We start from the raw sequence: 24652 nt of genomic DNA on the forward strand, positions 1-24652 counted from the left end.
ATCCTTGCGTGTGTGTGTGGTAATAACAGTAATCATCGGTATAGTACTCACACCTACAGGTAGGCGAGTAGGCACAACTAGATTACCTCAGGTGTTATTGGCAGGGAAGGAGTTGCCTGCTCAGTTGTGAACTGTTAAGATTAGGATTACCAAGGGAAGGCCTAACACAAGAGTAACATTATGTTGCATGTTGGACCAGACAAAGGCAGCATTTCCAGAGGTAGAGGTTTTTATTGCGTAAAACACTGGATAAAACAAACTGCCTCAGAGACTTCACAACTTCCTGACAGCAGAAAGAGTCCATGAAAAAAACAAAAAACATAGATTTACCGTTATCAGAATTGTTTTCCTCTTCTGTAAAACTGATGTAGAATAATAAATAATGCCTAATAGTTATATTTAAATACAAAGTTGTCTACTGGTTGTAAGTATATAGTAGTAGCAACAAAATCCTCTACTTACTTTACCTCCAATATAGACATTTACTTCATCAAGGAATGTGGACAGTATCAGGGCCATGAACACAGAGTACACAGAGAAGTACATATAAATGATTTATCTTCTTTGTTAGCGCAGGAATGATCAAGTTGTAATTGTACATTTGCGTCAGTTTCTTAATTGAATCATGACAAACAAAATATTTTCAGGGTAAACGTGGGTCATTTTGGAATGCAGGCAGGGAAACAGTAGCACAGTAAGGGATGGACGAACACGTCACAGAGAATTGTCAAACAATGATGTTTCCAGTGTCATGAAAAGCATCATTTGCCATATCGCATAGTTTGAAACATACAGATATACTGGAAAACCTGAAAAGTGCTAGAAATGGAATGTGAATGATTTTTCTTCAGTTTTTTTTTGTTTTTTTTTGTAGTTATTCTTTTCTCTTATATAGTTAGGTAGGCACACCCACACACACACACACACACACACGTACATACACACACGAAAAAGCAAGCGACTGGCACAGTCACCAAGAACGCAGTAGTGCATTTAAACCTAAAGCTTACCACAGTCGTTTCAGTTGTATCTCAATGTTGTGGCTTCATGGGAGATATCATACAAACAGTTGTATTAAATTGATCGACTCGATCTGAAGTAAGGCAGTGCGAACTAGGCTAGGTAAGCAAATGAACAGCAGAACACTGTAAGTAGATCGCTGAATGGCAGAAAAGTCCTAATTCAAATGACCCCATTTAAACCACTGCATTCTGGACATATCCATACTCTCTTTCTTTCTTTCTTTCTTTTCTTATTTCTCTCTCTCAACTGATAGGAGCAGTGTATTTGAGCGGACTGTAAACTCCTTTAGGCATAGCTGTGGTGTTAAGGCCCTGGGGTTTAAGTGTTCAGCTCTCCTTGGCTGTGAGGGAAGATATTGACTTTCTTAAAGTCCGGATCATTTCTCTTTATCAGAAACATTTTTTTTTTAAATCCCCCCCATGCCTCCATACCAACACAATAAAAAGCATCATCTTCTGTTTTACCCCCCACTACTCACAAAATGCTTCGTCCGAAACCTAGAAATAAATTGGAAAAGACATTTGTAGAAAATGTCCCTTTGTCTATTTTGTAATTAATACGTTTAAACTAGAGACAGGGAGCAGGGTGATTATCTCTATGTATTATTGCTCATTCTGAAGCTGCTTTAGAGGAGCCTATAGGAAGATAGTCCTGCATTGTGTCTGAGGAAACAACTCCTGTGACGTTCACGGTCTTCATATATAACGAAACATTCAACCTCTGACTAAAGTTACAGTACATCAAGTTGTAAAGGTCCCAATTCCACTATGTACATCTTCACTAGCTACACTTTCAATTCCAAAGAACAACCATCCACCTCCTAACATAAAAGTTAAATGAAATAAAACACATTCAATTAACTCCACCTCTCAGTGTCTGGTAAGGTGATATCCAAATAAATGACAATATTGCACAGAACACATCTCTGTGCCTCTAATGGCTCCTTTAAATACATCATTGATTTATTTTTTTTCTTCCAGAGGCCATGTTGGATTTGAGTCGTTTTAAAGAGGCAGAGAAAGGGGAGGGGGGGAGGGTGACTCTGGCCAGCTGATGGAACTGAGTTTGACCCCTCACATGTCGGCCAGGGTTAGGTTACCTCCTGTAGTGCAGTAGGGGCAGAGGGCTGGGAGTGGATGGGGCTGGACTGCTGGGTCGAGAAAGATGAAAAAAGGGGAGAGGGGGGATTGAATTGATTTCCTCTGCGATGACAGCTCCAGTCAGGCTGGCACCAAGGCCCCCCCCCACCACTGCCGCTGCAGCCTCCACTGGCTGCTCATCATTCGCCCTCTGCAAAAGGCAGCCGCCGGTGTCATGTTCAATCCTATTCCATCTTCCCCAATTGTCGCTAAATCGTTTACGGGATCATTTTTCTGATAAAAGCATAATTTTTGGGGGATAAAAGTCATTTTAAAGATTTTCTATATTTCCTTTATTATTTCTTTTTTTATATAGTCGTCTCCACTATTTGTCGCATAACTAAATTTAACATATCTATACCTAGTTTTATATGAATGAATAGATGCATTTCTTCAGGACCCATCTTAAAGGATACTCAACCCATGGTATGTGTTGTTTATATGCGTGTTATGTTATTGTTACTGACCTAGTACACACTGAGGATGTCCTGTGAGCTCTGGGTAAAACAGTACAGTCACTGATGGCCCCCTTTATCTGGCTGTGCTCTGGGAGTAGGCGAAGTAAGTAGTCCCTGTTATGTGGCTCTAGTGAGTACAGTAGTTGTAGAGTTGAAGGCTGGCACCTCCATGCCAGGTGACATCGGTCATGGATGCAGGGGGTCTCCAGAGAGAGGGGGGTCGGCCATACCCCCATGAATTCCCGTGGGGTAGCTGGTGGTCCCATCCTCAGAGTTCCCTGAGGCGTCCGAGTCGATGCGGGAGCGTTTGAAGCGGCGGTCAGGGTACTGGCTGTTGTCAAAGGGCATGCGGTGGACACACAGGACATGGGTCTTCAGGTTGCCCTTCTGGGAGGCACCGTAGGAGCAGTACCTGCACTGGAACGGCTTCTGACCCCCCTGACCTCCGTGACCTCCGTGACCTGTGCGAGGACAACAAGAGAGAGACAACGGTCAGTCACCTCATCATTACCCGGTATTACTTTACCAGAATGTAAAACGAGCTCTGTCACCGAGGCACTGAATATACGACCGTACCGTCTGCCTACTACACAGTGCTTTAGTTGTAGTGCTCTCCTGAGACGCCGTCTTTAAAACTCTTTCAGTGCCCTCTCTTTGGATAGGCCTCTTTTCAGAGGAGCAGCAGTGGCTCCCTCTGAACGCAGTGGCGTTTTAGCGGTGTGTACCGCACCAGCTGTATCCTTCACCACTCCCAACAGTTGCACACGCTCTCTCGAATTGGATCCAATCCTCACTGCAGCAAACACAATGGCCCCTTAATAGCCTGCGCCGCTTGTTCGAGCGACATCGAAAAACGTGCCCATCATAACCGACTTCACTTATCTCGCTCATCCACCCGAGAGCAGCGCAAACCCAGACACTTTTCTGTTGTACACTGCTTTCGGGTTATTATTAATAACGGTACATTTTCTGTCATTCTTTTTTTTCTTCTTCCCCAATTCAATTTAAGACGGGGTAAATCAAATGAACAGAGTTTATTAGAAGCTGCGTAGGTTTCGGGGAATGTAGAGAAGTGAAAGAAGGATAGTAGTGAAAGGTACACAAAACGCACACACACACACACTCACTGACCTATTGTGTTGTCGCGAAGAGGCAGGATTTAGAGGCACGTTGTGTTTGCCATTCTTACGCTGGCTTTGGAGTCTCAGCGGCTTTCAAATATCACAATGTCGGCTCAGGACCTCACACAAAGGAGATTGCTACAAGTTTTTGGAGCTTTAGATGTTCCAGCTGTCGGAATGTTTCGATAAGCGAGCCGGCGACACACAATGAAGGACACTTTTTATTCCTGTGCAGTTTAATTTCACACTCTCTTACATTACGTTAAGTCCGAGAGGCAGAATATCTCATCCCATTTTACACTTAGGGGAACCGAGTGTTGCCTCAAACAAGTCAACTCTATTCTTCTTCCCTTCTCTATTTCTCAATTTTTTTCTGCACTTTTAAAATAAACACAGATCAGTTCTAACTTTGCAGCGAGGTCTATCCAAGGTTTAAAAAAAGGTACAATCTAGAATTTGAACAAACATAATGACACTGACTGTCCTATATGAAGACAAAGGCAAGCTGGGTCTGAGATTACCAGAGCGAATTCCACTCATGCATAACACTGTAGGAATATGGTGCTTATCCTGGGTTGAATTGTAAACTAAATAGTTTCTTCCTTTCAAAAGAAGAAAACACACACATATAGCCCCCCCCCCCCCTTCCCTGCAGCATCTCTGCATGGTGTTGTTGAAATGAAGTGCGTCAGTCTGGCCTGTGTGTTCTGGGATTTATAGGGTGTGTGGTGTTGGACTGAGGAATGACAGATGCCTGGACCAAGCTGCATGGAGACAGCCATGCTTCTTAGGTTTCCATCTAATCCACCTACTCCGGCACACACTGCGACAACCCAAACAAATGGCCAGCGCACAAAGACACACCAGCACCGCCCGCATGGATTATGCCCAAGATGGTGCCCCCCCGATTCACCCACCACCTCCCTCAGATACCAACACTTCTTCTGATTCTCTGGAGGGCAGGAACCACACCTACTCACATCACTCACTTTAATCCCCCTACAGATCATACATCTGCACAGAAACATGTTGGAATCTTCAAACCGGAATTGAGCTGTGTGTGTGTGTGTGTGTGTGTGTGTGTGTGTGTGTGTGTGTGTGTGTGTGTGTGTGTGTGTGTCTGTGCGTGTGTGTGTGTACACGTGCGCGTGTGCGCGTGCGTGTGTGCGCGCGTGTGTGTGTGTGTGTGTGTCTGCGCGTGTGTGTGTGTACACGTGCGCGTGTGTGCGCGCGCGTGTGTGTGTGCGTGTGTGTGTGTGCGTGCGTGTGTCCGCGCGCGCGTGTGTGTGTGTGTGTGTAGTCGCCCACACAATAGGTCAGCAGGTACAGGAGAGATTTTCCTTTTCCCCTTCATGACACACTCCGCTGGGCCATTGTGTGTGGAGGTGCCGAGTGACAAGAAACAGGAAAAATTGTTTTTCCTCAGAAACCTCTCCCCCTCATTCCTTCTCTCGCTTTCTCTCTCCTTTTCTTTCTCGCATTTCACTCCCTCTGTCTTTCCATCTTTCCATCTCTTTCTCGCTCTCTTTCTATCCCTCTCTCTCTCTCTCTCTCTCTCTCTCTCTCTCTCTCTCTCTCTTGTATGTGTCCAGAGACTGTTAAAAACCCAACCCAAAGCTTTATCAGAAAAGAGAGAAAACACTGGTCTTGTTTTCATTAGTGTGGCATTATCTAGGTCTCCTAATTAACACCCAAAGGCCTTGAGCGTAGAGATCAGAGGGAACAGAGGGGGAGGGAGGGTGGGGTACTACCACATGACTTCCTCAAACAGCCCACTGTATCTACTCACTCTGCCCGCGCCCCCTACTTACCCCTCAGCCCTCCCTCCTCCACGCCTCGGAGAAGAGAAAGGCAGGAGGAGACCGCCCTCATTCCCCTTCACTCTCACCTCCTCCTCCTTTACTTCCACCTCCTCACCCCTCCCTTGCCAGCCTCTCTACTGCTGGGTGGCAGCAGATGGGTACTGTAGCTCGCTCCTTTTGACCCCTCCCTAGCTAACAGAGATGTGTTGGATGCTGTCTGTGATCCTATCTCTCTCCTCTATTGCCATAGCCCCGATTTCCCCCTCTCCACTCAAACATCTCTCTCTCTCTCTCTCTCTCTCTCTCTAGTGAATGTCGAAGTGTAACAGCCCTACGACTGCCTCCCTCTGGTGGCTCCCACTATGATCCACACGGGAACAACGCATAGACAAACCTGTACACGCACATTGACCAAAGCATTCTCACACACATACGTTCAAACACGCAAATCTGTTTGCAAACACGCACATGACCGTACACTAAATCGTTCACATGTACATGAAGCCAACACACACACACACACACACACACACACACACACACACACACACACACACACACACACACACACACACACACACACACACACAGTCTCCCACGACAGTGCCTTGACACGTACTCAAAACTGCTCTTATATAAACTCCATCTGATGCCAGTGCTACCATCTGTGAGAGAGCACTCCTCACCTACGTCTGTAGGCAGGAAGCCCCTCTCCCCAAAGCCTGACGAACAGAGCAAGTGTGTGTGCGTGTGTGTGCGAGGGTGTGAGGGAGGGAAGAGGGGGGGGGGGACATTTTTCATTTGCAGACTGCTTGTGATTTGCTCATATATTGTTATAGCAGCTCATCAGCACATGACGAATCCCCAGGCCCTGCACAGCAGAAAGAAGCTGCTGGGCTTCAGCACTTTCAGTGTGTATCTCTGTGTGCGTGTGTCTGTGAGGGTGTGTGTGTGTGTGTGTCTCCATGTAAGTATGAGGTGTGTGTGTGCACAATTGTGTGTGTGAACATTCCTGTGTGTGTGTTGGTGTGTGTGTGCATGTGTGTGTGTGTGTGCGTGCGTGTGTATATGTTGGCACCTGACAGACTGCAGAACCTCTAATGACTTTCAGATGCTCACAAACAGTCATTCTACCCTGAGAATGAAGGGAAAGGGCTAGGGGGAGGGGGGCTAGTCTGTCTCATTTCCGCCCAGTGTGTTATTAAGGGTTTAGAAGCATGATACACATTACAGGTACTCTAACATGCACTCTCTTACAGACTGCACTACACTCTGATTGACCAGTTATCTCATTGGTGTGATAGGGGAGAGCGGGGCACGTTGTGTTATTATGTACATTCAGCATCACCACGTCAAGGGAAATATGGTATTCTTTCTAACAAAGATATCTACATACACGTTAGGATGCTGTGTATCGGTGGAAATAATGACAACTGCTTTGAAAACGTAGCTTGTCCAAAAAAAAGTGTTCTCTTGGCACAACTTACCCCGGTTACGGGGTAAATTGAACATAGGGACAGGGTAAGCCTTGGGGTAAGATGTATTTGAGGCTACTAAGACCATGAAACTGGCCCATAAGATTTCTGATATATTTAGCAAGCTCAGACTCCATGCTGTCAGACATTGGTGCCTCTGCTACTCTGTCATAGCTTCTCTATCGCGCAGGTGCACGTTTTGTTTTCCCCTTTGTCAGCGTACCTCTTCAGTGTCATAAGCGTGATTTTTTTTCATCCCTTGCTGCTGCTCGAACGGACTTCTTCCCTTCTCTCACTTCCTTGGCTGGTGTCTCAAGAACCTTAAGGTGGGCTAGATCCCTGCGTGTTTTACATGTGTATACACAACAAATTCTTATTTTCAACGCTCTAACCACTACTAGGCTACCCTGCCGCCCCATGAAGATGTCTGAAGATGTCTGCTCTGTAACAATTCAAATGCAGTAGCGTGACTTTATATGCATAGTAAACGGACAAAATATTATGCATATTATGCCTCGAACTGACCAAATGTGATCATCATTTGTATGGGGTATGTTGAGCCATTGGCTCAACTTGCCCTTTGCCAAATGACACAATTTACCCCAAAGCAACTATTTGACTGTATTAGCGCACACAGCTACAATAATACACTTTCACGCTAGGTTTAGGACCTCACATTGTAGCTTACAGATACCCGAACTGATGTATCAAACACTCCTAAAACGATCTAATTTGGTTTAGATACAAGCATCACGAAACCTATAACACAATACATTCATTTGACTTTGTGAAAATCTTTTGGACCTACTGTAACTTGCTTACCAATTTTCCCATGTGGTTTCTTCCTTCAGACTCCATGAAAGGATGACTTCTTCCTGATTATTTGGTCACATGATTCATTTTGTAAATGGTTTACTGGAAAAGAAGTGGTCTCAACAACCCCATTGCACAATACCCCCCCCCCCTCCCCCCCAGCCTTCCCCTTAGCCCTCCCACATCATTTTGCGCAATCCCGTGAGCCCCATCGAGTCATAGTGGTATCCCAATTAAACTTTGAGTGAGGCGTAGTGCCTTTTCAGCCCTGTAGTTGGCTCTCCAAACAAAGCGAATAGGAAATGCGGACTTTCTATCAAGTGTTTCTCAAAATTCCCATGAAGCTCTGGTACCCAACCCTGGATTGTTGCTTTAAGAATATTGTCTGACAAAAATACTAGAATTGAAGCAAATATAAGTCATTTTAACATCATAACAAATCATGCGAAAAACAATTACAGTTAAGAGGAATATGTTAGTTAATGTAGAGACAAATGATTATGCATATTTCTTTGTCACAACATTAACTTACGGAAATTGCTATTTAACAAGCTATCTGACTAGCTAACATTAGCCAGCTAGCTATACATTTAGATTGCTATATGAGCGTTTGACATTTGTATGAATTGTAAGTTGTGTTGTTTAAAGGGATAGTTCACCCAAATTACAAAATTGCATGTTGGTTTCCTTACCCTCTAAGCACTATGGTCAAGATATGACAGCAATCCATGCTTTGGTTTAGTTTCCACTGGCAGTGTTTCCAAATACTAACGTTTTGCATTTGTGGCACAAATCCCATCCAATTCCTGGTACCGATATTAGCATTTTCCACGCATCATGTCCAAATCCTCCAAAAGTATATCCAACTGATTGTGAAGCTCAACAATGTCCCTTATAGTTGATTTGAACATGACATGGGAAAAAAGCTAATATCAGTACCATGACTTGAATGGGACTTGTGCCACAAATGCCAGAACGTTTTAGCATGTGCTAAAAATGCACCGGGGAAACAAAACGAATGCACGGATTGCTGTCATACCTTGTCCATAGACTGCTTACAGGGTAAGGAAACCAATGTGTCATTTTGTAAATGGGTGAACTATCCTTTTAATGTTTTAGGGACTCCTGAGCAAACCAGCAAACCAGGCTTTCTTCTTGTGAAACCCAGTGGCTGTAAGTGGATGCATTTACTGCAAATTGAATGAGCAATTTTGTAAGCTTGCCTTGCTGTCCATAAAAAAGAAAATCGAAGTCAACCACTTGTCAGTGTTCTTTATTGTTGCTAGTAATGTCAACGTTAGAGATTGAAGATATTTGTCATTCAATGCAGCCGAAGTAACGCACTAACTATTTTCTTACTTATTGTGCAGTGGAGGATACAAATATCTGTATGCCTATGGATGTGTAGCTATGTAGCCAATCTGTGTATGGACCCTTACACTTTTGGTATAGATATTAGTGCAGAACAGTGGTTTTAATTGCTTCCACTGGTTAATCATGACTGAGTGAAGGTAATGCGACTGTTACATGTCAAATTGCTATTATGTAATGAATGTTTCTGCTTTAATACTACTCCACGTTGAGCCACAGCAGCCAGAATATGGCTACATTATGACACATTGTTGTTTTGCAGTTTTCATTTGTTGCTCATATGGTAAGTACAGATTATTTGCATGAGACGTATAAGGAAAGCTATTCCTGCCGTCATTACAGGCATTGTGGAAAAACATGAGGCTCGTAGTCAATGAATTGCATGGTAGGCTAACATTTGGCGGCTTTTGCTGTGTGCGAGTGACGTCCCATTCCTTATGGTTATTTACTAGCTCTCCCTACCATCAGTTGCTTTGTTTTGGAGGGACACTTGAAAACGAGGGGGAGGGCTAAGGGGAGGTATTGGGATTGAGCCTAAATTTAGAAATAAAGAATGGCACAAGTAAAGTTTACCAAACCAAACCATTTTCACTTATATTAGAGAAACATGGTCGCCAACTTTAAACTAGCCTTTTACATTGCTGTATAAAAGGCCACATGGGTTCTTCCTTCACAGACTCCATGAAATGACAACCTCTTCCTAAATATTTGGTCACATGATCAAATTGTGTGTGGCTCAACTGATCATTTTGGCACGACTTACGCCACTCTCCCACTCTGCCCTTCTTTGTAGGAACAAAGAAGGGCACAAGTAAAGATAACCAAGCCAACCATTTTTACTTGTATTGGGGAAACCTTGTGGCCAACTTTAAAATAGCCTTTTGTATTGCAGTGTTTGAATTTCTACATGTAAAGATGACCACAATATGTTCCGAATAAATGACAATTTACACCATTATTAAAGGGATACTTCGGGATTTTTGCAGTGTTCATACAAGTTCATACTTCCCCAGAGTTAGATGAACTTGTGGATACCATTTGTATGTCTCTGTGTCCAGTATGAAGGAATTTAGAGCTAGTTTCGTGAGCCATATGCCCATAGACTTCCAGTCATTGAGCTAACTCTAGTTAGAAATTGCGCTAGCGCTAGTTAGCAACTTCCTTCAAAACCACATAAACATAAAAAATGGTATCCACGAGTTCATCTGACTCTGGGGAAGTAGATAAACGGCCCCGTTGCCAAAATCCCAAAATATCACTTTAAGGAGGAAAGCTATACATTTCTTTGGGATGTAAAGAAAAAAGACCTGCATTGTTAATGTACAGTGTAAGGAAACATACAGTATCCCTATATGTAAAGATGTGTGATGACAGAGTAATGTGTATGTTTGTGTGCTGCCGTGGATATGTACAGAATGTTAGTGACAAACAAAGATAAAATGACGGTGGTCGAGTCCCTATAAGAGACACATACCGAGAGAGGTGTGTGTGTGTGTGTGTGTGTGTTTGTGTTGGAGAGAGAGTGTTGTGTATTAAAGAGTAGCGCTATGCTCCATTCCTCTGAAGAGGGGGGGTGGAGTTGCGTCTGGGGAGAGAGAGAGCCACAGAAGGTGTGAGCAGTAAAATGTGATGCACCATCTGTCGGCCAATAATAACCTGCGTGTTGTAAAGGCTCAGAGTTTAGTCAGCAAACAAGCACTCCCAAACACCCGAGTACCACCTCACACTCTATGTCCAACCTATACACCTATACCCCCTTATCCTGACCTGTAACCCTGGCTGGGGCATCCTACGCATCATTTCTCAGCGTTACAGTACACTTAGAAAAAAGGGTTCCAAATGGGTTCCCCACGGCTGTTTTTGGTTCCAGGTAGGACCCTTTTGGTTCCAAGTAGAAACCTCTCTGGAAAGGGTTCTACATGGAACCCCAAAAGGTTCCACCTGGAACCAGAAAGGGTTATCCAAAGGGTTCTCTTATGGGGACAGTCGAAGAACTCTTTTAGGTTCTAGGTAGAAAAAAAGGTACTAAGTGTACTTTCGAGCTGGGCGATATGGACAAACATACTTATTGCAATAAATTGCTTGAATTGATGCGATAACAGTAAATATAACGAAAAGTTTATAACAAGAAAATAAGAAAAGTAGGCGGACAGTACGTTGCAATAAACTTTCAATATTGTTACAACTTTATTACAACTTTCAACTTTATTACAACGTACTGGCCGCTTACTCGTCTTCTTGAATTACCTGCCATTTAGGGGCCTACTTTCCCACTGCCCTCATCTAATATTAATGTTCGCCACAGTTGTCCCATTAACAATCACCCATATTCAGTGGTGCAAAGTAAAAAGACTTAAGTAGTTAAGTCGTTTTTTGGGGTATCTGTACTTTACTATTCATATTTTTCACAACTTCTACTTTTACTTCACTACAATCCTAAAGAAAATAATGTACTTTTTACTCATTTTCCTTGACACCCAAAAGTACTCGTTACATTTTGAATGCTTAGCAGGACAGGAAAATGGTCCAATTCATGCACTTATCAAGAGAACATCCCTACTGCCTCTGTTCTGGAGGATTCACTATACACAAATGCTTAGTTTGTAAATGATGTCTGAGTGTTGGAGTGTGACCCTGGCTGTCAAAAAAATAAATAATAATAAGGAAAGTGTGTCGTCTGGTTTGCTTAATATAAGGAATGTGAGGTAAAAACATTTTTTATTTATTTATTTAACCTTTGTTTAACTAGGCAAGTCAGTTAAGAACAAATTCTTATTTACAATAAAGGCCTACCCCAGCAAAACCCGGACGACACTGGGCCAATTTTACACCGCCCTATGGGACTCCCAAACACGGCCGGATGTGATACAGCCTGGATTCAAACCAGGGAGTGTAGTGACACACTGATATACAGTGCCTTAGGCCGCTGCGCCACTCGGGAGTATTTTACTGGGTGACTTTCACTTCTACTTGAGTCCATTTCTATTAAGGTATCTGATATATATTTAATTTCAAATGTCACATTTCTCTAGTATAGGCTACTTATTGGAATAAACTACAGGTATATCAGCAAAATGAATGCGATAGGTGATCGGTACGGTCAAGGTCGAACATTTTTGGTTTATCGTCCCAGCTCTACGTTACAGTAGCGTCCATTAATCGGTGGCATGGATCCGTAAACATCAGACAGGAAAATGTAATGGCTGGGAAAAAGCATTAGAATGTCTACTACCCCAGGGATCATCAACTAGATTTTGCCGCGGGACGTTTTCTTCTTGAGTGGATCGTCATGGGGCTGGAACATCATTACAAATTATTTGTTGAGTGCAAATTGACCACACAAAGCCCAACCAGATATAATATTTGACTAAAACATAATTTCAAACCTTGCTTACATTTGTATACGATTATGTGTCTCTCTATTATGTGTGGGAATACTTGGGACCAGATTTCCAAAATGTAAATCACTTGGAGCTGACTTCAGGGTGCTTTTACAGTCTTTTATGTCCATCAATGCAAATTACCCAAAATGAATAAGAATATTTTATTTTTTTGAGCAGAAAACATTGGGGGCCAAATAAAACCACCCGCGGGCCAAATTCGGCACACGTGCCAGCAGTTGGGGAACCCTGGTCTACCCTGTTCAAACATTAAAGACCTATAATTTTTACTCTGATTCAAGGTACATGTCTATTGATTTACCAAAGATATTTGTATTTATATCCAAAGCCCTGGAGGGATTGACTTTTCCACGGTATTAAGAGGTTTCAGAAGTCTGTGTGTGTGTTGATGTAAAATTGGGCTGAAGTTCTGGGAATAGCGATCTGGTCTATTTCTCTGGTTAACTAGAAAAACCAACACACACATAACACTAAGGAATACACTGGAGAGGCAGAGGGGAGGGGGTGTTGATGCATCAAAGAAAGCTAAAAAGTAGTCACTGGGGATTCAGTCCCATGTTAAATACTGAACTAGATTATTAATTGCTGTACCAGAAGAAGCTGTTAATAAGTTCCTCAAAAGAGTGAGTCTTTCTATCTCTCTCTCACCCACTCTCTCCTTCTTTGTCTCTATTCCACTAAAACAGTTATTTTCTTAGCGTCTGTAGATGCCATTCAGCTAGGACTATAAACCCCATACTGTAAGGTCAAACTTCTCCAGTGGTCAGAGCCTCTGTACCTGCACCTGCAGTGTCAGTGTCCTCTCTGTTGAGCAGACACAAACCGGGGCCTCTCCCACTTGTGAATGGCTGAGGACTGTTGGGGCTCAAGGGTACGGAGCAGTAAATTCATCATGTGATGATGGCCTGTATGTCAGCTTGTCTCAGCAGGACTAGGTCAGTGTGTGGTGTGCGTGCATGCGCGTGTGTGTGTGTGTGTGTGTGTGTGTGTGTGTGTGTGTGTGTGTGTGTGTGTGTGTGTGTGTGTGTGTGTGTGTGTGTGTGTGAGAGCGTGTGTGTGTGCATGTGTGTGTGCACGCGCATGTGCGTGCGTGCGTGTGTGTATGGGTGCGTACATGTGTGTGCGCTTGCACGTGTGTGCATGCGTGTATGTGTTTCTGCATGCATGTGTCCGGGAGCAGAGGAGCTGGCCTGGGGATGGGCAGGTCAGGAGTGTTCGTCTCTACTCCAGCTCCAATCTATTGCTGACCTGTCACTGCAGACAGCTAATGGATGTCCAAGTCTGTAAGAGTGTAGGCTACAGTCTCTGTGTGCTTGTGTACGGGAAACGGAGAAGATAGAAACAATGAAAGGGAGTGAAAAAGAGAACTTCCTGTTGACCTTCTAGAAAGAAGGATTAAAAAAAAGGCTGATAAAAACGAACCCGTGTCAAAAAAGTAGCGTTATGACTGAAGCAGTGGCTAACAGAGAACAGAGAGTGATGTATGTGTCAGGCTAACCGTGGGAGCTGAACAGCCAGAGGAGACGGTGTCCTAAACAGAGCAGATCATGTCGACTCGCCCCGATACATGCCAGGTGCTGCTCAAGGCCTCTGAGCCAATTAAGAAAAAAGAAAAAAAACAACAGAAGAGAGGACGAATAAAAACATCACACTTCCCATGGGGCTCAGGAACAGAGGAGGGCCGGGATGGAAAAGTTGCCGTATGGAGTAGGTCTCCTACAAGGTGCTCATATCGCCGCAACATGATCTATCTCTCTCCTATGGCAGACATTACAAGGGCAACCCGGTCTCTGGCTGTCACAAACATGTTCCCAGCACGGCTAAGTGGTCTGCGGGTATCAATAACAGTCACTGTGTTTCCAAGGCAAGAGGACTGGGCTGAGGGTTATTGGAAAGCACCACATGATTAATACAGTTCGTTATGATGAATATATGTACCTTTCTCAGTGACGACCAGGTTCAGAACAAGATCAAGACTTCACTTGCCTCTGTGAGATCGGGTTGTATTTTCAGCGTGTGATCTGCAATGTGTTACACGGTATAAATCTGGCGAAGCTTTATTTCCTGCAAAGCTTAAATTTCTTGGCTTATTTTTTCTGGCATAACTTTTTAAGCCTTATCGTCAGTGCTTTCCCCCATGCAAGCATTGCCTGTCCTTATCTCTCTCTGTCCTCCTCCTCCTCACCCTCCCTTCTCTTATTTTCCTTCCCTCCTTCTCTCTTCCCTTTGCTTGGCCTCTCTCTTCTCTCTTCCTCTCAGAGAGAGAGAGAGAGCCCTATTTGTCTGCTTTAAGTGAAATCACTCAATTCTCAAAAGTCAGTGGGGGACTTTGGAAAGGGGAGGGCCAGGAGAGGGCCACCTCCAAATAAGTTCCATTAATCACAAGGCAGAGTCTAATGTAACTAATATTTTACAATTAGAGGAGACAAGATGGAGCTAAAAGCCATCTATCTCCCTTACACCACATGATCATCGATTCATAAGGCAGAGCCTGAGACTAGCACAGAGACACATTTACCAGGAAACAGGAGGCCAGGGGATTGTGTGTTTCTGTGTGTGTCTCTCTGTTTGTTTGTGTGTGTGTGTGTGTGTGTGTGTGTGTGTGTGTGTGTGTGTGTGTGTGTGTGTGTGTGTGTGTGTGTGTGTGTGTGTGTGTGTGTGTGTGTGTGTGTGTGTGTTTTAGAGAGCTATTACTCTACACTCTACAGTACATACAGTACAACATAAACAGCATTTCAGTGTACTGTAAATATGCAGGGATTGTCTAAACTGATTGAGCAGAAGAGATGACATTATGTGGTGAGATGATCAGTGTGTGTCTGGATGTGGGTGTGTCTGGATGTGGGTGTAGATGGGTGTGTATGGGTGGGTGGGTGTGTGTTTATTATTGAACAGCGTTACAGTTTAGGCTTAGAATCCCAAAAGAGTACCGGTATTTCTCAAATTGAAATAACCCAAACTTACGATCTCCCTGTCTATGAGGATAGTGCCAAGCACAGTCTGACAGGCCCAGATTGTCTTATGGTTACAGATTGGTAGCATTCAAACGACAGATCATAAGTAACTAGCAGCGTAGCCTAGTGGTTAGAGCGTTGGTCTAGTAACCGAAAGGTTGCGAGTTCAAATCCCCGGAGCTGACAAGGTACAACTCTGTAGTTCTAGGCCGTCATTGAAAATAAGAATTTGTTCTTAACTGACTTGCCTGGTAAAACAAATAAATATATTTTCAATATTAAATAGACTTGGTTATTCTACACTGTGGTTATGGGGTTGCCGATGTTGGATCAAATTGCTCAGAACAAAAGGTGCCATTTATTGTAGTATTTATTTTATTGTTATTCTATGATACCATTGTCGTGAGTCAGTCCTTTCAGTGCAATGTGAAAACAAGGGCAGAGAGTAGCTAGTTTCCTCCTGATGTGGTAAAAGCTGGTCTTTATCGCCCTCTAGTGGCCAAGGTGGAGCAGTGCATAATGCAGAGACGCCTGCAACATGGAGGCCTGTGAAATTAACCACAGCTGAACAAATGAGTGCAAGGACAGGTTCAACTGGAGGTCACCATCTGCCCAGTTACAACTGCTGGCACACTTGAACGGAGCCGCACCATCATCTTAAGCACATCAATCGCCGCTGCAACACATTGCAGCACAATATGGCGTGAAAAGGAAAGAGGAAATGGATGCAGAGAGAGAGAGGAAGAGAGAGAGACAACGGGCAAGACAAGAGATGTGAGAGAGAGAGAAAAAAACGAAATGAAGGGAGAAGAAATGTTCATCAAGCTCTGAACAGGGTCATGAGGCAAACTGATGACGCGTCACAGAACATCAAGCAATGAAAAAGACATACGAGCAGAATCTAATGAAAGAAGACCTGATGTGTTCTTTAATCAGTGACACGTGCACGATCACATTCACAGTAGGTGAACACACACACATGAATATCCTGGTTTTGATTAGGGACTGTCTGGTTTATAACCATACAACACGTCCTTCCTTTGAACACTATTTAGTTTGGGGCGGCAGGTAGCCTAGCAGTTCCAGTGTTGGGCCAGTAACCGAAAAGTTGCTAGATCGAATCCCCGAGCTGACGAGGTAAAAATCTGTTCTGCTGCCCCTGAACAAGGCAGTTAACCCACTGTTCCTAGGTCGTCATTGTAAATAAGAACTTGTTCTTATGTGACGTATTAAATGATAAATAAATAATACATTTCACTACCAGAGACAGAAGGAGAAAATAATTATGTCAAATGGTTACTCTCTGCGAATGTGAGTTTTATTAGGACCAGATTCCGTGCATCCCCCCCCACACACACATCTGGTGCAGTGCAGCTGATCCGTTTAAAAATTAGTCAGGCATTGACCTGGGCCTCTTCCCAGCAGGCTCAGCAGCCGCTGGGTCCTGACGTTAGGTTAACTCAAATATGGATCCCATCAACCAGACCTGGATCAGGTTTCAGCCTGTACCACCAAAGAGGAGGACTAAAAACATGAAATACTTCCCCTTGAAAAACATCCCAGACTAGAACTAGGGGAACAAAGCGGACTCCAGTGACGTGTACTTTTGATGTGGGTAAGGAAGTTTGATCTTTCTGAAGGTTTTGATATGGTTACTTTCCTGCCTGTGACATTGCTATGGGAAACGGAGAGATTCCTTCGATGAGACAAACACGGTCTCAGGGGGTGGAAGGTGCTGCACCCTCCAGCTCGGTAGTGGACCTGTGAAAAATGACATCACAGCACTATCTGTCTTAGATCACACACACACACACACACACACACACACACACACACACACATACACACACTAACCAATTACACACAATATGTCCAAAACAAATTTGCGTGATGGGTAGACTAGAAAAAAAGAAACAAGGAGAAGAGCAATTATTTGCCCATCCTGAAATAAGACTTGATGGTGTTCTGGAATTAACAATACATTGGCCCAAGGGCACAGTGCTACAGTTAGCAACACCATAACTTGTCATCTGAGCTGTCATGGAACAGGCCAGTTTGGTGCTACACGGTCAGCTCTGTAGTCAGTCAGCACTGTATCCCCTCTGGCTACTTCCTTGTACGGCACTTAACAGTGAAGTCAGGGAGAGGGGAGAAAGATACATAATTTATATTGCTCATCATTCAGTGCAATATAACAAGCGCTTCACCAACAACAGTCAAGAGAAGTGCTCTCAGCTGATCACTGATCTTTCTTTCGGTGTGTGTGTGTGTGTGTGTATCAGACGGGATATAGGTCCATTCTGGGTCTCCCTGGTTTGCATGAGTGTGTAAACCCATTTTCAGTTTGCTTGTACCTGAGGCATTAAGAAGTTGATGGCTAGGCCTACATTCATGTGTGTATATATTTTAGAGCACAAAACTACTATAGGACAGTTCTCCATCCAATGCAGTGAGGTGACTTTGTTGTTTGTGGTGGGATGACAATATCATATAGGCCTACCACAATTAGTTTGTATTGTAGCCTATTCAACAGCATGAGCATAGTCAATGAAGCTCTGCGATAAAGGACTAGACTGGAAACGGAATAGTTTTGAGGGACTGGCATATTCACACTGTCGTTCACTCAACACTGGCATTTTGATGCTTTATTTTCTCCTAGGTGACTGTTATCCTGTGGGGGGGGGGGAGAAACAACCCATCGCTCGACAAAAATCCGTTATAGTTTGAATACATTTTATTTTTATTATAAGTACAGTTCAGTAGTTACAAAACGAAGCATCTGCCATGAGAATACAGCAAACAAAAGGTTTTCAGCTCACAAGACAGGTTCGTACGTGGAATGCTCATATACCGGTTCAGAGAGCCAGACAGTTAATATTAACCTCTCAGCTATACAACCACACAACGGAGAGAAGTGGAGAGAGGGCATCACTATGGGACTGACCGGGCCCTCTGATTGGTTAACTCAGACCCAGTCCCACAATCCACTTCTCAGCACCCTGTTTAATTCCCAACAATATCACTTTTTGTTTTAATTTCTCGTCCTTTTTTTCTCCTCCTTCATATTTTGGAATTGGGAATTCTAAAGTCAAGAACAGCAAATTAAAAACAGGCTTTTTTTTTCGTGTGTGTGGAGTTGAATTTCAACCCAATGTGGAACTTGAGCATCGATCATCACTCTGCTTTAGTAACAAACAGCATGTAAATGATGACCACACAGGTGACTTGCATGCCTTGGGTTGGCACTATGATAACAGTTTTGTCAAAGCCATGTACTGTAGTCCTTCAAACTGAAAATGTACTGTATATATGTGCACTGTACATACCGCATTTAGAATTCTCAGGGTTCACAAGAGGACATAGAAACAGTTCACAATGTCAAGGGACACACAGACACACACACACACACACACACCTTCATTGTAGTTAAGTGAGCTAGTTTTGTACTGTATAGATTTGATTTATAATACTATCACAGCCCAAAATACTTCTGGGAGAAAAAACAAATCCTTCTATGCATAATGTATTATGTATATAAGGGCATATGTTTGGAGCACATGAGTAGATTGTCAATCTTTTTCTTTTTTCTTTGAGATGTAAGAAGGCAAAGAAAAGTACAGTACTTGGAAGAAAAGAAAAACGGATCGACCCTAAGGCCTTTACCGTCTAAAACAACTAGCTTCGTGGATGCAACAACGGATGACTGTATCTAAGGCTAGACAATATTTGTTTTTTCCAGTTTTTAACGTCTTCTTTTTTTTTTCTCAAAGTAAATACATCAAACCGTTTCAGTAGTCAGTAACACTTTGCAACATTGATCGGTGGCAGTATCTTACAAACATTTGCAACACTACAGGTCCTCGAAGTCAATAAGAGAGATGAAAAGGGGAGAAAATACAATCCCGTTTTGTTTTTCATATCTTCTCTTCAAAGCTCTATGTTTACCTACAGGACATGGTCGTGTAAACTAGTTATTACTGTCATTTCAACACCTTCTGCTCTTCACAAACAGCGTTTTTTTTTGTTGTTTTTTTGCTGCTACTTCTCTCTTTTTACATTTAGTTCTGAGCATTTACAGGCTCTGTGATATAGAGCGAGAAAAGAGTCTTCCCTTCAGTCCTGTTCCTGTTCCTGTTACGGGGAGGGGGTGGGGTGAGGATCCTCAGTCCTCTGTCCATCATCACACTTTACTGTACAATGCTCAGGCTTTCTCTCCTCGTTGTCACATCTACTAACATCCCAATCATATCTGAAAACTACTGCTCTCTCTTAGTTAGCTAGCACAGGAAAAGATTGTCAGAGAATGTCATACTTCTGGTTTAGTTTTTAGTTTTTCAGTTTTTCTTCTCCCTGTTAGTTTGTTTTTGACACGCAGAGCATTGGGCCCTAAAACAGGGTAGAAAACAGCAACTAAAATGTGCGTGGCAATAAGTGTGCTTGGTCTCCATAGATGGTTGGTCTGGTCAAAAGGAGCTTGTTAAGCTACAGCTCCAGCTGGACAAGAGTGGGAATGGTACAGTCCAGGGACAATACCATTACTGTGATCCAGGGGTCACTGAATACCTGTCTTGTACTGGATCTGATAGGAGAGAGAGAGAGTCTGTCGTACAGGTGAAGCACAGGTCAGCACAACAGTTCAGTCTGAATATTATCTTCTTTTTCTGTCAACAATGATGGACGCCATCTTGGATCAAGGAATGTGTCATAGTAGGGGTGTTTTAGGGACTGTCATTTAGCAGGTAGTTTCATCAAAAACATCAAAAGGAGAGACATGAAGAAGACAGAAGATGGAGGGAGGAGTCATCCATGAGAGGACAGGAAACAGAATGGTTAAAGTCGCTGTCTGTCTGTCACTTGGCTGAGCGTCACATCCAGTGGCCTCTACATTTCAGCAGGTCTGTCTCTGTCTCCTCTCCATCCTCACACAGGGCAGAAACACTCCTTCATAGTTCCTTTTGAATGACTTATCTTGTTTGATTGTAGCATGTTTTAAATCAAGTCGTTGATATAGTGTGTTCCTTCATCATCACCATCATCATCATCATCATGTTCCTGCCTTGCTCCAGCCGGGTGTTCGGGCGGGAGTTAGTCTCTGTTAAGAGAGGCTGCGTCGTGCGTCTCAGTGTCAGCTAGGTTAGGCAGCGCGAGGTTAGGGTCGAGGGTCAGCGCGGGGCCCAGGGCTCCATGGCCTTCCTCCTCTCCTACCCACAGATGAACTACAGTTAAGAGAACAAATGCAGATTAACAAGACTGCCCCGGCCCCCACCACAGCCACAACACTAAACATAGCATAGCAGTTATACACACAAAATGGCCACCTCTTGCTGTAACAAACATCACAAAGGGTGAAGTAAGAGCAAAACAGAAACTGACATTCTGTTCAGGAACCAAGATTTAGCATTACACATATATGACTGACAAACGTCTAGACTAACATTGAGATGACTAAATAAAGAAAATGCTAAACTTGGTTCAAATGTATGCTAGGCCTCTAACAGGGACTCAGAGGTGAGGTTGTGAGGTGTTTAGCAAAGTTTGCAGTCTAAAAATGGTATGAGGCACTAGCAGTAAAATGATTTCCATACTTTTTCCAAGCAAGTTTGTTTGCTAGTTAAGTGTGATAACTTGGTGATCCTGTACTCAAGTAAGCAATTATACCACACGTTTGAATCCCAAACAGCAAAACATGCTCATCTTCAAGTTCTGCAACAGTGTGAGAGCTAAATAACACAATCCCTGTTTCCTTTCACAGTTCCATTGCCTCAACAACTTCTAGAGGACATTTTTTGGGGGGCAATAAAATCTACCGAATACATCTCCATGTCATGTTCTTTTTTTCAAAGTGCCGTTATGATGCTGTCGCAAGGAAGATATCGAAAAAAGAAATGAAGAGTCGGTGCAGAGCGACGGAAAGCTAAAAACAGGATAGAACAGCATCGATTCGATTTCTCAAAGAGCAAAATTACTGCGGCCACCTGCTCTCTCTCTGTGTATTAAAGCACATAATCACACCGTCACGCTCAAATCAAGATGTTCTGTACGTTCACTTAAAACTCCTATGTCAAACAGTTCCGAAAAAAAAGGCAGATGACGAAGATTCTAACGAGAATTAAAGTAGCTCTCAGGGCTCGTCTGAGTTACACGCAATCTTCATTCACACTTGAAACCATCCTATGCCAGACGCAATCAACAAATGAAAACGTTCATCTCTGGGTGTTAACCTTTCAAGACATACCGCACACAACTGCTTTCATCTCTCGAAGAGAGAGCATCACTGTTCTGCCCATCATTTGCAGTCTCATCTGCATGGTTCTGTACGACGACGCAGTCTTAAGGAAATACTGTCAGAGCCAACTTTGACCACTAGATGGCAGACTAAGCCTGTATATGTCATGTATGCTTTTTTTTATATGGTTATATGATGGAACAGACGGTTGGTTTATACTATTCTCTGTCTACATCTATGTTTCACGCATAAATCTATCATTTACTCAGCCATTCACTAAGGAATCAGACTAAATGTCTATCAACAGCTTCATTTTGGAACGCATCCAATGGCATCCTAAATGTCTAATATACGGAGCCCCTCCCCCTCCGCCCCTAAACAAAATATGTTGTCGTGGTCCACCTAATAAACAAAGAAATGTTTTTCTTGACATAAAAAGTATCTAGCCTCTTAAATGTGGCTTCTCCTCGTGATTTTCCTGTTTTTTCGTTGTTGTTTTTTTAACTTCCAGTAATGACTTACAGATTAAGCCCCATATTTGATTTTCACTGTTCATTAACTAAGCCACCTGGAATGTTATTATTTAAGCATGACATTTCTTCTCCCCCAACAACTGCCACTGCGAGCAGGAGATTTCCAGGCCAACTTTATAGATTCCTCATAACTTCCTCTCAGTTTTAATTTCCCATTCGGGTGCAGAACAGATGCACCTCACCAGCCAACCCAAGGACCTTGTTGACATTCCACTTGTGTCTGCCATCTTAAAAACAACTACTGTTTATCATACCAGGTCAATACTGTTTAAATAAATACTATCTGGTTAATGCTGTAGACTACATACTTTATCATTATAATGTAAGGAATCATTAGGAAAAGCATTATGGAAATATATTATGCAAAAAATAACAATATTGGGATTGGTAAATGCTACAATTTATACACCAGCATCAGGTCAGCAAGACTCTCTATATCTGTGACAGCTGATTAGATCATTATTTGTATAATAACGTATATATTTTACAGTAAATTGCAAAAATGCACCGTAGTCAAAAGGACTAATGAAAATGCTGAAAGGGTGAGGACGCCCTCTACTGGTAAACTGTGAGATAACAGTCAGAATGGCCATTTACTGGAGTAGAGGGCTCTAGATACCCAGGCATATGGTAAGAGGACGCATAGCTCCAGGATCCACCCTGTGTTAATACATGTGTCATGCTTAACAGAATGGATAAATGAATAGACGGACAGAACAATGGCCTAACACAAGGCTGAGAGCATGTGTTGTAAACCGCCTTGGGAAATATTAGTGTTTATAGCGTGGGGGTCTCTAAGCAGTCTCTCACCTGACATTCACAAGCCATTTTGCTGTGAAAGCCTCGCTAGTACGCAAACTACACAAGACTATTAAGCTAATCGGTTACTATGGAAAACAGTATAAATCCTTCTATTTTACATTGTGTATTGCTCTGGATTTGTTACTGGTGTGTAAAGGTTTGAGACCAAAAAAAAAGAAGAGAAATCTGATGAGGCTAAAACAAAAGCAGGAGAAGTAATTCCCCCAGACAATCCTAGCCTCCATCTATTGTAGATTAAGTGCTAGTCTTCTAATGATGTGGGTTTGACTGCATGAGACTTGAGTTTAGCTGTAACATAAGTGCCATGGAAGTGACTGATGCCCTATGTACATTTGAGTCTGCTGCAGGCAGGCAGGCAAACAGGCAGTTACAATAGAGCACTGCCATTGAAGGTGCCTCTGAGGACTTCCTTCTCTCCCAGGCATCCGGCAACAGTCGACAAAAAGTGTTGTTTTTGGCAAAGGTAGGCCTCATTGTAAAGCCAGTATTTATAAATATGTAAATATGAACAGCACACGCTACTGCTTGAGCGCGAGGATGTGAACCCAAATCATATTTTTAGAAGGTTTTAATGAATACGGGATGTTTATGAATACCATTTGCTGCGATTCACGAAGACAAGAGGAATCCACATCCACCCCCATCCCTCAAAGCACCACTAAAGAAGAAAAATGCACATCTGCGGTGAGACACAGCGGGATCTTGGTGTTTATGGCTGTTTCTGCTCAGATCCCCATTAGAAAGCACACTACCGCGTTAAGGTGCACAAACAGTGACAAACTCCTACATGTGGTAGTGGCACAATGGATCGGTTCCCAGCTATACTGCATCAAGGAAGACGATTTGTGTTCCTTTTTTAGGTCAGACAAAAGTACAAAAGGAGAATCCATATATGCGGGAGGGGGGGGGCTATTTTGCTCTATCTGATATTGTATTTTTAAAGAATGGCGCAACACAATGTAGGTATTGTTGTTTAAGATGCTATTTTATGCGTTCCTCCTTGCCCGTAGGTATTGTATGAGACATGGGTGTACAGGAAAAAGCTAGGTCTCGGTTGAGAAACAGTAGGCTGGAGTGAGTGCCCTCCCTCTCCCAGTGACTGTTTCTGAGACTAAGATGGTTGGATAGATAATACCTCCGCTGAGCAATTTAAGCCCAAACACTCTGATGCAACAATCGGTCTTCTTTGCCTGATAGCGTTTTCTCTCTCCTCCCCCTCTTTTCCAAATGACTTTCTTTCATATCTAATTATATTTGCTAATGATCTTAGAAGAGAATAATGGAATGTGCTTGATCTATTACCTTTTTTTCCAATACATAAATACAACACAGAGAGAATGGCTATTCAGACAGAAGAAGTATGCAAGATTGTAGTGCTTCTAATGGGCAAAATAACCCTCTGAGCCAGAGCACTAATGGAGGGATTTGAACTCACGGATCACAGAACAGCGAGAGCGTTGTTCTAACTCGGAATTCAAACACGCAGTCACAATTTGAGCCTAAGTCGACAAACA

At 43.1% G+C, this 24652-nt stretch overlaps 1 protein-coding gene across 7 annotated transcripts in view; it reads right to left on the reverse strand.

The window, feature by feature from the left end:
- Nucleotides 1–218: 218 nt before the first annotated feature.
- Nucleotides 219–24652, reverse strand: part of LOC112249061 (zinc finger protein 536-like) — a 192789-nt gene continuing 168355 nt past the window's right edge. For 6 of the 7 annotated variants that reach the window (XM_042320925.1, XM_042320923.1, XM_042320922.1 and 3 more), the window contains one exon: nucleotides 219–3081. In XM_042320925.1, coding sequence (XP_042176859.1) covers nucleotides 2807–3081 — 275 coding nt within the window. In that variant the 3' untranslated portion in view covers nucleotides 219–2806. Of the gene's footprint in view, nucleotides 3082–18276; nucleotides 20774–24652 lie in introns of those variants that run through there. The other variant, XM_042320927.1, reaches the window with a different exon arrangement.

The sequence above is a fragment of the Oncorhynchus tshawytscha genome, linkage group LG04 (assembly GCF_018296145.1).
Source record: "Oncorhynchus tshawytscha isolate Ot180627B linkage group LG04, Otsh_v2.0, whole genome shotgun sequence".
NCBI lineage: Eukaryota > Metazoa > Chordata > Actinopteri > Salmoniformes > Salmonidae > Oncorhynchus > Oncorhynchus tshawytscha.